General features: G+C 36.0%; 1 protein-coding gene across 1 annotated transcript; it reads left to right on the forward strand.

Moving 5' to 3' along the window:
- The first annotated feature begins 2393 nt into the window (after nt 1-2393).
- On the forward strand, nt 2394-9287 carry LOC120352955. Its single transcript, XM_039435312.1, has 3 exons — nt 2394-2543; nt 3422-3768; nt 9284-9287. The coding sequence occupies exons 1-3, from the start codon at nt 2439-2441 to the stop codon at nt 9285-9287; spliced, it is 456 nt and encodes a 151-aa protein (XP_039291246.1). The 5' UTR covers nt 2394-2438.
- Nucleotides 9288-14820: the final 5533 nt, after the last annotated feature.

Here is a 14820-nt window from a genome sequence, read left to right on the forward strand (position 1 = left end):
CAACTATTTCAAGGAAAGCTTCTTTTAATTCTCGAAATATCTTCTCTTCTGCTTCTGTCCACTTCCATGCTTTGTTGGTAGATAGTACGTGACTTAATTGGGCAGTGTAGTGTGACATACGGCTGTTGAAACGTCTATAGAATTGAAGAAATCCAATGAATTTCTGTAGTTGCTTTCGGTTGGTTGGTGAAGGGAATTTTCTGATGGCTTCTAATTTACTGCTATCTTGGGAGATGCCGTCCGGGGTGATGATATGTCCCAAATATTTGACTTGTTGTGCAAAAAATTCGCATTTTGATAATTTCAATTTGAGTCCACATCTGATGAGGCGACGAAATACTATATCTAGGTGTTGACAATGGTCCTGAATATCTGTTGAAGAAATAATTCCATCATCCACGTAGAGTGTACAGAAATCCGTGACATCTTCTCCTACGGCTTGACGAAGGCAACGAATAAATATGGCCATGGCGTTCCTCAATCCAAAAGCTAGACGAGTGAAGCGGTAATTTCTTCCGTTGAATAAGAATGATAGATAATCTCTTGATTCTGCTGCTATCTGGATCTGCCAATAACCGGCGCTTAGGTCAACTGTAGAGTATACATTCTTCCCACTAAAGGTTTGAAGTACTTGTTCTATCTGGTCTGGGCTCTCACGGTCATCTTCCAAAATGCTGTTAAGCGCTCGCGCGTCCAGACATAATCTCACGGTACCGTCTTTCTTAGCAACACAAACAATTGGTAAGCTATATTGAGAGCTTGATGGTTCAATAATCCCCAATTCTAACATTCTGTCTATCTCTGCTATAGCTGCCGGGCGGTATGTAAATGGTATTGGATAAGATTTTCGGTAATAGGCTTCATGAGGTTTGACTTTGAGTCGGCATTCAAAATCTTTAGCTAGTCCTGGCTGTTCTGAGAAGACATCTCTATTTTCAATGAAAACCTTCACGACACTGTTTTTTGTATCTAAATCCCATTCAGCACAACAGTTTATCTTATCCAATAATTTTTCAAACATTTCTTCAGAGGAAACCTCTTTATCAATCACGCCATCATCTGTCGTCGTTAAACTCAACACTTCAAAATGCTCCATGGTTTCTTCCATTTCATGAATACCCCAAGTCCTAGGAACGCCTTCCATATGATATGCAAATTGTACTATCCGATTTTCTCCAGGATGTCTTTTTAAACTGAGAGGTGTAATAATTTCGGTGGTGGTGGTTTCAGGGCTTGCATGGAATTTCAATGTACGGAAATTCAAACAGGTTCGGAAATACTGTAGGAAATCAGCGCCTATTATCATTGCTGGACCTTTGACTGGTAACACCAGGAAAGTATATTCAAATATAACTCCTTCTATTTCCACTTCTAAGAGACATTGAGTGGTTACTCTTATTCTTCTGCCAGGATTAATACCTGAAATGTATACATTAGTGAGGGGTAGCGTAGCTATTGCATGTTTATCTTTGATGTTCGAAAACATATCCTCTTGTAATAAACAGCATTGTGAACCACTGTCAATCAGCGCTTGTAGTCTTGTCCCATATAATTTGCATTCGATGTAAGCTTGTAGCTGGCTGTCTGATGTCACATCGGTATCGTCAGGGTTTTCTAAGAGTGTTTCACGCTGATCGTCCCGGAAAGTGGTGTCTATGTGGAGAGGTTGGGCATGTTCCTCTAATTTGGTAGATGAATAATTATCCTTTGCTTTGGGGGTATCATATAGTCATGTAGTTTTAGAAGTGCTTATTTCTTGATTTGGTGGTGGGTTATTTGCATGTTGATTTTGGGTTGCTTTTGTTGTATGTGCTACTGTGTAAGATGTATTTGTCCGGTTATGATTTTGATGTGTTTCACCTTGATTCTTGCGATCTCCATCTCGTTTGTAATTGTTCCCATTTAAGCGATCTCTGCCATCATAATATGCTCCTCTATCTTGTTGTTTACTATTGTAATATTGAGATCTATTTCTAGGACTATTTTCAAACGATTGACCTCTGCTAGTATTTTCAGGGTATTTTTGATATCGAGTGTTTGCTCCGGCATTTGACATTTGATTCTCACCATTATAATTTTTTCTGAAACTATTGCTATTATGTTGAAGAGAATGGTTGAAGTCTCCTGTGCGATTGTTTACCTGACTTGATTCAGAAGTGACGGATTGGATACAGTGTAAATGTTCCATCAGTTCCTTACAATTGGAAATCAAAGATACTGCCAGTGTCATGCGAACATTGTAAGGAAGCTTTTTTGATAATATATTTGCTAGTGATGCATCCGCCAAAGATTCGTCTAGTTGCGAATTCTTGCACATCATCTTAGCTACGAATTCAGTATATGACTGTCTGCCTCTATTATCATATGTGCATGATATAATCTCTGATAGTGCGTCCATCTGCTTACGTTTGCTCCAATACTGCTGCAGGAATTGGGAGATGAAGTCCTCCAGGCTATTGATATCTCGCATCCGGCTCTGGAAAAACATCAGTGGCTCGCCGAGTAATAGACTGGACAGTTGGAAACGCCATACTAACCAAGAGGTGGGTATCAATTCCTGAATGGCTTTTATTTGATCTATGAATGGTCGGGGTTGCATATGACGGTAGGAATTATCAAATTTTCCAAGACTTTGAAAAAGCTGAGTGCCGTTTACCACTTCATTCGGTGTATACTGCATTCGACTGACTGGGATATTTTCCATACGTGTTTCTATTCTGGAGACTCGTTCTTCATTTGCGATCCATTTATCATTCATAATTTTCTTATGTGTATTCACTTCATCATACAATCCGGTTAGCTTCAACTGCTGTCCGCCTATAGCATTCTCCAACATGCCGTATCTCTCACTTGATTTTGCCCCCTCCTCCGCTAAATTTGCCATACATGCCTGCACGTTACTTTGTTCCTTGACTATTTCTGCTATTTTATTATTGTTTTCCTCCACTTTTGCCTCTATCTCGCCCTTATTTCCTAACACCTTTTCCATGACAGTTCCCATGATGGCAGTGCCTAGCTCCTTACCCAATACGTCCACCTGTTTTTTTACTTCCCTGGGCACCTCGTCCAACTGCTCGTTCAATCGGCATGTGACATCATCTATATGGGTTTCCAATTTTTTTATGACGGTAGATTGCATATCTATTTTAATATCTATCATACTCTTCACTTCCTCTTTGAAATTAGAAAATTTTTCATCCATGGTTTTAATACCCTCTTGTACAGTCTTGGTAATATTTTCATTGACAATTTTGTTCTCTTTTTGGAGGATTTTGGTATTTGCTTCCATTCTTTCTGCGCTTTTATCTTGGCTTGCTAATATTTGACTGAGTATGAGTTTGAGTTTGTTTGTAGAATCATTTGCTATAAGATTGGTAAGGTAACCGACTGAAGAGTCTAATGTTGTATTGCGTTTTTCCAGGTTGGTGGCGGATGGCGGTTGACTGGTCACGTCGGATGGCGACTGGGTGGCGGCACTCTCCGTTCCCTCGGCGACGTTTGGAGCAATCTGCGGAGACGCCGGTACCGGGTTGGACGCCCTCACTCCCTCATCTCCCTCAGCCGGACTCTCATCGGAATTAATCGCATCAACGACGTTATCGATCTTCGTAGAAGACAATTGGGCCAAGTTTTGCGGGTCGAAATTGATGGAGCATATGCTGCCTCCCTCTCTCTCTCGTGGGGTCTCCGCTGCATTGTCCTGGGGTTGTTGATTTGCCGGTGTCGTAGCTACATAGTTTTGGGGGTGGTCGCTGAAGTAGGAAATTTGCGAGTTAGCTGGCGACTGGTTCATGGTGACGTTATTATGGATTACTTCGAGTAAATAGTCAAGTGTGTTGCCAAATTTCAAGAATGTTAAAATTGATTCAGTGATAGTGCCTATTCTGGATAAAATTGTGTGGTGTTAAAAGTTTCAAGTGTCATGTACATATATTACTAAACGGACATCAATAGACAGGTATGGCTTACAAATTACACTAATATAGTTCTAAAAATTTTAATTAGGGTCTTATCCTCCTGAATAACAACAGTATTATAATGCCTCAAATAACCTATAACCCTGGTCAGCATACAATGTCTAGATTCAAAGAATCAAAATCAAAGTTTTACTATAGACTTTTATGGAAATTTCCATCCAATCTTTTCTCTATTATGAGAATTATGTTATCAAACTCGTGTGATACAGTTTGTCTGTATTTATGCTGCTTGAAAAATTTTAATTTGAAGAGCAACTCAATTATTTTAGCCAGAAACTTACAATAGATCATCAGATATATCTTGTCGAATTGACTTCAGATTATACTTCTTGCAGCTTTCAGTTTTATCAATAATTTTATGAATCATTGATAGTGAGATTGATTGAGTAGGTAAGCTTTTCATCACGCTCCACTGGTTGGGTGCCATTGTGTGAAGTTGTGGATTGTAAATCCTTCACAGATAATACGATGTTTCTGATATTTATAAGAGCAGTCTCTAAATTCCCTCTTTTGCGAATAAATTCACAAAAAATTAAGGCCGTCCGGCTCGCAAAATTACTGGGTTCAAACCTCAGCTCTAGCTCAGTGGTAGATACACGAATATTCCAAATATAAGTAATTACCATAAGGTTCAATGACCAGTGATTGATAATTCTTACCGCTGCTTCTGTGAAGTTCTTGAAGAATACCAGTGAGGAAATTAAAAGAATATTTGATGACTGATTATCAGTAACCATGTACCACTAGAGAATAATCAGGACCAACTATAATTGTTTCTAGTTGATTCTTAAAACGCTCGTCGTGAATACAAGTATTCACCAATATACCCTTTCAAAATTCCTTAGAACTTACAACGCCAGTTCTTGAAGCTCTCTGGATCCTTATATGATATAACTGGAACCTTATTAATATAATTTTTTAATATACTTGTTCTGGCAGTTAAAATGAATATCATCAAAGGATGATAAACATTGAGTGCTCTGAATAAGTTAATATTACTTGATTCAATAATTTTAAGTGCTGCTAAATATTTGTTGATATTAAAACAGCTCAAACTATATAACACAAGATGAGTTAGGATATAATAAAAAATTCTATAAGTTTGTATGCTGACATAAAACACAAAATATATTCCCATAAAAAATATGTGCATAAAATATTCAATATATCTATAATTCACTTAAATAATCTATTTCAAAAATCTGAATAATTATCACAGGCTTTGCTAATATTCACAATAGTGAGTTTCAAATTCATAAATATATTATATTTAATACTGGTACTTAGACTTCCAATCAATACAAAATTCTGCAAATAAAAACCTGTTCGGTCTATAAGTTTGATATACTATACTTGGTTCAATTAACAAATTTATAATTAATAAATTAATATTCAAACATGAGATCTCAGGGATTTGTATGAATTCGGGCCGTGCGTGGAAGTAAGCTTCCTACATATATTAAATAAATTTATAAATGTTCTTATGGACTATGTGATATTATTCAACACGTGGTGACTTTTTATTTTAATTCAAATTAATTGGAATAGCGCTTTTTTATTAATTACCCCACTGAACGTAGAAAAAACGAGCTCGTTTGAAATATCACTCACTGAATTGAAGTTCTAGATGGTCTCGTGGATTGAATTAATTATTTCCAATAATTAATTAGGTAGGCTCCTTTTCGTCACTGCTGGGCTAACGCGTGATCCAGATTTTTATAAGTTTCTTTCGAATTAAAGCTATTTTTATGGGAATCTTTACAAATTACGAACTCTTTGACAGCACTGAGTTCACAGATAATTGACATTTAATACAAATACTTTACATTTAAAAAAGGGTTTGGCTTAATAGTTTTAAAATTTTTTAAAAAGGAAGAAGAAAGAACCCTAAACTCCATGTGCATCCTCTCAGGTCGGGATCTTAAGCCAGAAGAAGGAGGTTTTTAGAAAAATTTGTCTCTTCCACGAATAATTCTGTAAGCTACTCTCTGATTGGCCTTCAATTTAATAGACTCAATACAATTGGTTGCCTTGGGAATCAGGGCTTCCTCGGCTTTATAATAGAAAAAATTAAATAAAAAAGAATTTTTATACAAATGTATGGAGTGTTTATCTTAAATTGATTTCATAAATAAATCCTAACATGCGATGTTAATACATTCAGTCTTTATATGAGTTTTGTATACTCTTGATTTATCATGCTTTCTTAGATTATAATAAATATTTATACAAAAATAATGGGTGTTCGTATTTCTACACATCGACTTCCTATAGTATACATAATATATCCTTTATGAGTAAATTTTATATAATTCAACCTGTCATATGGGTTGATCGAATAATCAGCTGGTTCGCTCAGTATTGATTCTAATAATTATCGATTTATCCAAGATCGACTAATTCTTTTCAAAATGTAAACAAATAACTCTAACCTCAATGTTCATGCATTTTATTTTTTATAATCCGCCAATAATAAGTAAGCCGCTTTATAATTTTTTGATCTTACCAATGGGTTCTCATAATTATTAAATCACAATTATACATGTTTTCTTATCATTGTTGATAATGCTATTACTCCTAATCGCTAATAATACTTGATTTGAGTTGATTTATCCTTTGACTAGGTCTAACCTTCTTTCCAATTTTATAGTTCTATTACATTCCATTGGTTCATTTCAAAATATTTGGTGGTATTAATTTACCACGTGACAATGAAGAAGAAAGTTTTTCTTTTCCATGAAATTAATATTAATGAATGCTACCATACATGAATAAACTCCTGTTTTAGCTTTTGATGAATTGTAGGAAGAGTTAGAAATTAATGCTGTAATACATTTATTTACAGCGGTTCATGTGTGTCCCCAAACCAACTTCATGTACCACCCCTTTGGTTCCGCAAATTTATGTAACACCGCTTCAAGACACCCGTTCAGACGACAGGTCTAGGGCCGTAAGAGGACGTCGCCGTCAAGCCAAATTCAACCGGTAAAAGTTCACCGCCAAAAACAAGGTACTGTAACCCTGACGATAAAGCAACGTACAGACCAACGAAAGTGCAGTGTAGTGAAACAAAGGTTCATTCGAGAATGTCAATCAAAAGTGGGGATTCAAAATTATTATGAAATGGGTTATATGGGTTACTATCGACGAAATTTGGGTTCAAGAGGCTTTTCTTTCTTGAGTAGTTTCATGTTGAAATTAATCTGTTATTTTATGACTGATATTGTTTGGTTCTGTGACGTATTGCTATCTAAATGAGGGATAGTAATGCGCCCCCAAATCAGATGAAGAATGTCAACAAAGTAACATGAAATTATTGTTTCTGTTGTTCGCTTTCAGTTGCCAATGTTTATTGAAGCTGTTTGTATTTTTCAATTATTTCAAATTGTAGTGTTATTCTATAATATAAACCTATTAAATCAGGCATGGCAAGATTAATTGAAGTTTTCTTGACTCTAGCCCGTTCAACTGCCTGAATTAGGTATAGACTCAGGTATTTTCTAGATGTGTCGGTCTATTTATAAGTTCTAAATTCTATTCTAAGTCAGGCACAGGGCTAGGGTGCACTTAGAGTTATGTTTTTCGATGTTTCAAATGTGAAAGGATAGGTTAGAGGGTTAGGATTTTGCTTTGAAATCAAAATCATTAAATGTGAAGGGGTTAGGGGTTAGTGGTTAGGTTTTTTTGGATTATATTTAAAAATGTTCCATAAGGTTAGGTTGGGTTTTTGCTTTAAAATTGCAATATGCTAAAAAGGGCTAGGGTCCAGGTAGAATTCTGCTTTTTGATATTTCAAAGGTGGAAAGATAGGTTAGGATTTTGCTTTGAAATTGCAATATGCTGGAAGGGATTAGAGGTTTTACAAATAGTTATGTTTATTGATGTTTTAAATGTAAAAGGGGAGGTTGAGGGTTCGGTTTTTGTTTTGAAATGACAATATGCTGACTTAGTTATAGTGTTTTTAACATCATATTTGCTGCTCCACTATTTTTTGACCCAAACGAGAACAAAGAGAAAAACAGGATTCACTATGAGTACCAAATTGTTCCTTGCCAGCTTACTGAATTGGGGGAAAGCTGAAAAATATGAAATCCAATTTTCTTATTTTTGTCGATAATAATAGGTTTCAGAATAAAAGGGGTGGATTGTCTTCATAATTATCCCTCTTTTGCTGACTGATGTAACTTTTTTGAACTTGAATTATTTTAGAACAATAATCTTTCTTTTCTAATGACTATTTCACGATGATAATAACCTATTGGATGATCAAGTAGTATAGACTACCTACCTGCTTATTACACTTGGGGGCCTATTAACTAACGTATACTATGTTATCAATAAAACTGAAAAAGACAGGATTATCAAATTGGTAGCATGGATGATTGGAGGAGAGGTTTGTAACTTTCACTCGAGCTGCAGAGCTCTGGAAAAGCACTTGCTTGACTAATAACAGCAATTTTGATTTTTTATTTGTCCTTTCTCATAATCTGTAGGCTTCTGTAGATTTAGATTTCCGGTAAGAGAATACAGTAAGAATATTGAATTATTATGAACCATATGACTTGCTACTGAATTTAACCTTGCAAACGTTTTCTCAATTTATAAAAAAATTTAAGTCAGTTTTCAATTTTTTGTACAATAAAATTGTAGCACCTTTGTGCCGTAGATAGTTGACCGAGCGAAGTGAGGTCTAAGATTCAAGTCGACGGTTTTGCATTTCTCTTTATGTTTTTATGTTTCGCATTTACGACGAAACGAGGTGATAGATTTTCATGAAATTTCGACGTATAGGTTTTACAAGGTTTTTTGGAAATGTTTGCGTTTCAAGGGAAAGGAGCCTCCTTCATACACCAATATTAGAGTAAAGCCGGCTCCAGACATGCATCATTCGGCAAACACCGAGCAGCCACTCGCCGAATCGCTAGTAGTGTGGATGGATGTTTGTCTATTCAGCAAGCAGCGAAAATTCGTGCTCGTTGTTTTCCCGGTCAGTGTGGGACTTTTGAACACATCAAAGTGGACGAATGTTCATGTGAAATGTACATACCATGTGTTAATATAGAACTATAATCTAGAGATAGTCTACTATCTCTCCGAAACAGATGGTTTAAATTGGTAACTAAATTAATACCCAGTCCAATTTACCAGACGTGATGATGCGTCAAACATATAGGTAGGTAGTTTTCCTATCCCTTGCCGGTATAAGCCAGTTCTTCACTTTATTATAGTATAAATTACTCTTTTTACTGACTTATACTCTACGATTACGCAGAATGAAGTCAATATATTTTTTCTTTTTTTTACAGTTGATGAAAGCAGCCTTCTCGTATGGGAATATACTCTATAGAAGAAGGCAATTAATAAATAACCAATCAAAAACGATCTACCCAACTGCTCACTCACGTATGTCAGCTTCATTAATGATGAAATTATCTCTATTCAAACATAAAGGAAGTAAATACCTATATAATCTGTGGTTCAAATAAAAAAAAAAAAAGTAAATTCGTATGGCTTTTGTTGGTGGGGAGTTCCCTTTCGGGAATGTTCCACCGCCTGAATATATAATTTAAGCCGTCAATGGGCCTTACGACTGTCATACTTCAGCCGGGACCGACAGTTTAACGTGCCCATCCGATAACACGGGAGTGATCTGGTTAAAAAACTTTTGGTTCAAATAATATGGTGTAATAATAACTCGACGTGAGGATTACCCCTACCAGGGGTAGGGGTGGGGAGTTTTGATGTGTCTACCTCCTTACTACCCTAAACAAAACTGCGGGGTCAGAAATTGTCTTCCAAACTTTTCCTTCTATATAAATACACATTAATTATCAATAAATTTTGTTCAAGGCTTTTTCTGTGATTTATTGTACAATTTTTATTTGTCTGATATTCAGATCCATCAATTTATCAAAATAAACATGAACATAACTATATCAAATCAAATCAAATCAAAATTGTTTATTGTCATTACAAAACAAATTGTATAACAAGGTCAGGTACATTCACAATATAACATTCTTCATTCATCAATACAATATAAGTATGGTAACGTTTTGCAACACTAACAATAATAATAGTAATAACAAATCAACAATATAAAAGCAGGACAAGAACAATAATATTCTATATGTCTATAGATGTGTTATCAAATGTCAAACATTCTACAAACTCATTAACACTATAGACACAAAGCTCACACAACATATCTTTCACACATTTTTTAAAACTGCTCATATTTAATTCTCTGACTTCCGTTGGCAACAAGTTATAAATTTTCTTACCAAATTCATGAAAACTGTTCAGAGTTAGTTGTAAGTTACATTGACTTCTATGCAACAATGTCTTCTGGCGTGTTCCATAATTGTGAATGTAATTATTTGTCTGCATTTATGCATGTAACTTTTTACATACAACAGACACTCAAGAATAAAAAGAGATGGAACCGTGAGTATTCTTAGCTCTCTGATCAAAGGTTTACAATGAGTTCTACAGTGGACATTAAAAATAGCTCTCACAGCTCTTTTTTGTAAAATCATGAGCTTTTTCATTTCAGACGAGTGTCCCCAAACCACTATGCCATATGACAAATGACTTTGAATGTGTGCATAGTAAATTGACAGCAATACATCAACATTGACAAAAGGTCTAAATTCCTGATGAGAAATACACCCCTAGCAACTTTTTTACTTATATTTTCAATGTGTATGCCCCATTTCATGTTTGACTCTAACGTCACACCCAGAAACTTCACCTCCCCATTTTCTGAATAATTAGCCAAGGAAAAATTCATCGTTTGGGTTTTGTTGCTGTTCAGACTAAGTGAGTTGGCTGCTGTCCAGTCTTTTATAACAGTATTTGCATCATTTATAAAACGTTCAACTGAATTTAAACATTTATTATTTACCTGAATTGCCAAGTCATCAGCATACATGTATGTATTCACTCTATCGTCTCCTATCGCTAATGGTAAGTCATTAACATATATTATAAACAATGTGGGTCCTAATATGGATCCCTGAGGTACCCCTGATTTGAGAGGCAGATATGCTGAAAAGGACCCGTTAAAATAAACCGATTGGTACCTCCCTGACAAATATTCTTTAAAAAGTTGTAAAGCAGACCGATCAAAGCCATAGTATTTCAACTTATATAACATATATCATGGGATATTGTGTCGAATGCTCTACTCATATCATACCAGCTCCCCATGACCTTTTCTCTACTATCTAAAGCATCCACACAAGCTTTCACAAAATTACGAATTGCAGTATTGGTTCCTCTTTTGGATCTGAAACCATATTGTTTATCTGAAAAAAGCTGTTCACCCTCAAAATATTTAACTAGTCGAGTATTCAGCAATATTTCAAAAACCTTCGCAATAATTGGTATGATTGACACTGGTCGATAGTTACTACAATCAGATTTAGTACCTCTCTTATACAGTGGAATAACTTTTGACAATTTCAAGCACACAGGAATTACACCCTCTTTAACACATTGATTGAATAAATATGACAATACCTCCACTATATAAGGTGCAGCAAGTTTTAAAAGAGCAGAATTCAAACAATACACATCCAAACTCATACTATTACTGAGAGAAAAAATGACGTTATAGACCTCTTCAACACTGAAATGGCCAACTGAGAAAACAGAGTTGATATTATTCTGTCTAGCATGAACAAATTTATTCAAATAATATGGCATATCATGTTTTGATTGTTGGATATTTTGTTTTGTTGACTCTACATTATCAAGGAAGCATTTATTAAATTTATCACTTGTGAGATCAGTTACCTGTGGTACCGATGTTCTATCGTTAACATTCAAATTCTCTTTTATAACTGACCAAATAGCATGTGATTTATTTTTAGTCTGCAATACTTTATTACAATAATACTCACGCTTAGCATGAAATACCATGTATTTATACCTGGATCTCAATATCTTATACAATTCACAATGGTAAGCCAGACCCGTGTACTTGTGAAGACTATACATATTCAAACATTCCTCTTTGAGAGCTGATAAATTATCAGTGTACCATCTAGACTTTGGGGTTTTCTTCAATTTGGAGGACTTGACCGTTTTTAGAGGAAAAACTGTATCAACTATACTTAGGAATTTGTTCAAAAAGTACTCAAATTTCTCACTAATATTGCCTGTTGCATATACATCCAACCAATTAACTTTGCTCAGTAGAAGAGTGAAATACTTTTTATTACAACTATTATTAATCGGACGAATGATTCGAGAAACATTATCACTCTGCTTCAAGTCATTTCCACCAGACAACGTGAATAAGCCAAGCAATGAGTGATGATCTGATACTAAGGTCGGTATAACAGACACAGACTTAATTCTATGTTTATGTATGGAAGTAGCCATATTGTCTATACATGTTCCTCTGTCAATACATATCCTGCTTGGTCTTGTCACATCAAACACAGTTAAATTAAGATTGAAGCTATTTAATAAGTTGACAAAAATAGATCTATGTACATCATTCACCAGTAAATCAACATTAAAATCTCCATTGAGAATAATGGATGCATTTGACTTATTTTTCTGTGATACAACATTCAAAACAACGTGAAGCGTCTCAATGAAATAATCAAAATTACACCTATCTGGTACTCTATACACCTCAAGACAAATCACATTCCATTTCGAAACAAGAACCCCAGAAACTTCACATATACTGGCTATTGACATTTCCTTCAAGTAAGTAAGCTCACAGTATTCTAGATCATTTCTTACATAAATAGCCGTACCACCCCTCCGTTCCATAGGTCTACTGTATGCACTAGCCAATCTATAGCCAGTCAAACCAACCTCAATTATCTCACAAGCTTTCAACAAGTGTTCACAAATACCCAAAACGCTGACATTATGCTCTCTAATCAAATCACCCAACTCATCAGTTTTGTTCATGACACCCTGCACATTCCAATGAAACATTGCAAAATCAGACTGCAAAACCTGTGATTCCGGGTCTGCCTGTTCCGCATCACTAACAATGTTTTGGGATTCAGAGCATGAAAATCCTACAGAACTCGATCCACTCCTAAAAAAGAGTTAGTGTAATAGTTGAGGGGGATTGAGTCAGATGTTTTTTCTTGTTGAGCTAGCTCACACACCACGTCCATGATCCTGTCACTCACGTATCTTTTCCCCAAAGAATTCAAATGGAAGCCCTGCGATGTGTGGAATCTCCTACCCAAGTTGCTGATATCCACAAAAGTGACATTTCTAAAATGTTTACACAAGTTCGAGTTCTCCTTATTTGCCCTCCGAATTTCCTTGTTGACTACAGACCATCGTGGAAGATCATGCCTGTGAGGCACAGAAAACACAATCACTTTGCCAGCCCTCCGGTTTTGCAGATCACGCAGTTTATTTCTCAGAGCAGAATGCAGCTCTTCTCTCTCATTGCAGGCTATGTCATTTGAGCCAGCCAAGTAGACATTGACATCATTGTCGTTCAGTTGACCAGACTCCTCCACAGCATCCCTGAAGCGAGCTCCTGGTTTGATCATGGCCGTGAAGTTATTATTGTCACCCTTGTAGCTCCTGTGAACATCCCTGCCTTGGCTGTCAGCATATAAACGAACATTACACGACATCTTTCTTCGTGATTGCTTTACAGCAGAAGGTGTTGAATTTTCTTTTTGAAAACTAGTTTGCTTCCGGACATCTTCCCTGGCAGGTTGCATGTCATGCGAATCATTACTCTCTAATATGGAAAATCTGTTCCTAGTCGGTATTGTCAGGTTAGAGTCACACTTCTTTGGTTTGGCAGTGTGTCTGGGTAAAACAAACTCGGTCCCGGAATTAAAATTTGTCGATTTATTTGTGGAAGAAAGTTTCTCACAGTCAGTTCGGAGTAGATCGATTATTGTATCCTTGTCTTGTACTTCTTTTTTCAATACAAGCAGACTCATTTTAAACTCTTCAATTTCCATCTTCAAAGATTTGATTTCACCCTCCGCTACCTCTTCACATTGCAATGACTCCTCAAAATCAATTCGTCTCTTGTTCTTCTCTGACTCAATGGATTTTACTAATAATTTATTTTCTTCAAGTATATTAGCTACAGAGACCTGTAAGTCGTTGTTCACCTTAATAGCGGAATCATACTTATTGAGTAATGATGTGACTTCAGGCACCAAATCGATTATCGCGTCACTCGAATATTTGCAACAAATCACAGAAAGGATACCGTGAATATTCACCGCAATCTCCGCTACTTCCTGGTGGATCAGGTCATTTTTAATATTATTTAGACTTTGCTGTGCTGAATAATTCGCTTTCTCAAATTCGCTTCGCGTTCTAGTCATTTTTATTTCTTATAAGCCTTAGTGAAAAATGAGAATGGGAATTTAGAAAGGGCGTGGAAATGCCTAGAGAGCTATCAAGGCAGGAAGTGATAGGGTAGCTCCTGTAATAAGGAAAATTGATTAAGAATAGGATTTTCACTAATATTAGAGCAGTCAATGATAATTATCATTATTCCGAAGTATTGCACTACGTTGTTACTAAACCAAAAGAAGAATGAAAGTGATGCACTTGAAGAGCTATGAAATTGAATTTGGCGCGGCTTATAGACTGCTCTTATGGTTTCACAGCTGTTTTCAAATAGCACAGTTAAATAGTTGTTTATAGACTGCTCTTATGGTTTCACAGCTGTTTTTAAATAGCACAGTATGTAGGCTACCTTATCCATCCAATCCATTCCTTGAATGTTGTTATTTCAGCCGCCAAACAGTCTATAGACCACCACCAAGACAAGTTATGATGATATTGTCACGGCCTAGCTCCGGGGCGGGCACACAAAAAA

The sequence above is a fragment of the Nilaparvata lugens genome, chromosome 9 (genome assembly GCF_014356525.2).
Source record: "Nilaparvata lugens isolate BPH chromosome 9, ASM1435652v1, whole genome shotgun sequence".
Taxonomy (NCBI): Eukaryota; Metazoa; Arthropoda; class Insecta; order Hemiptera; family Delphacidae; genus Nilaparvata; species Nilaparvata lugens.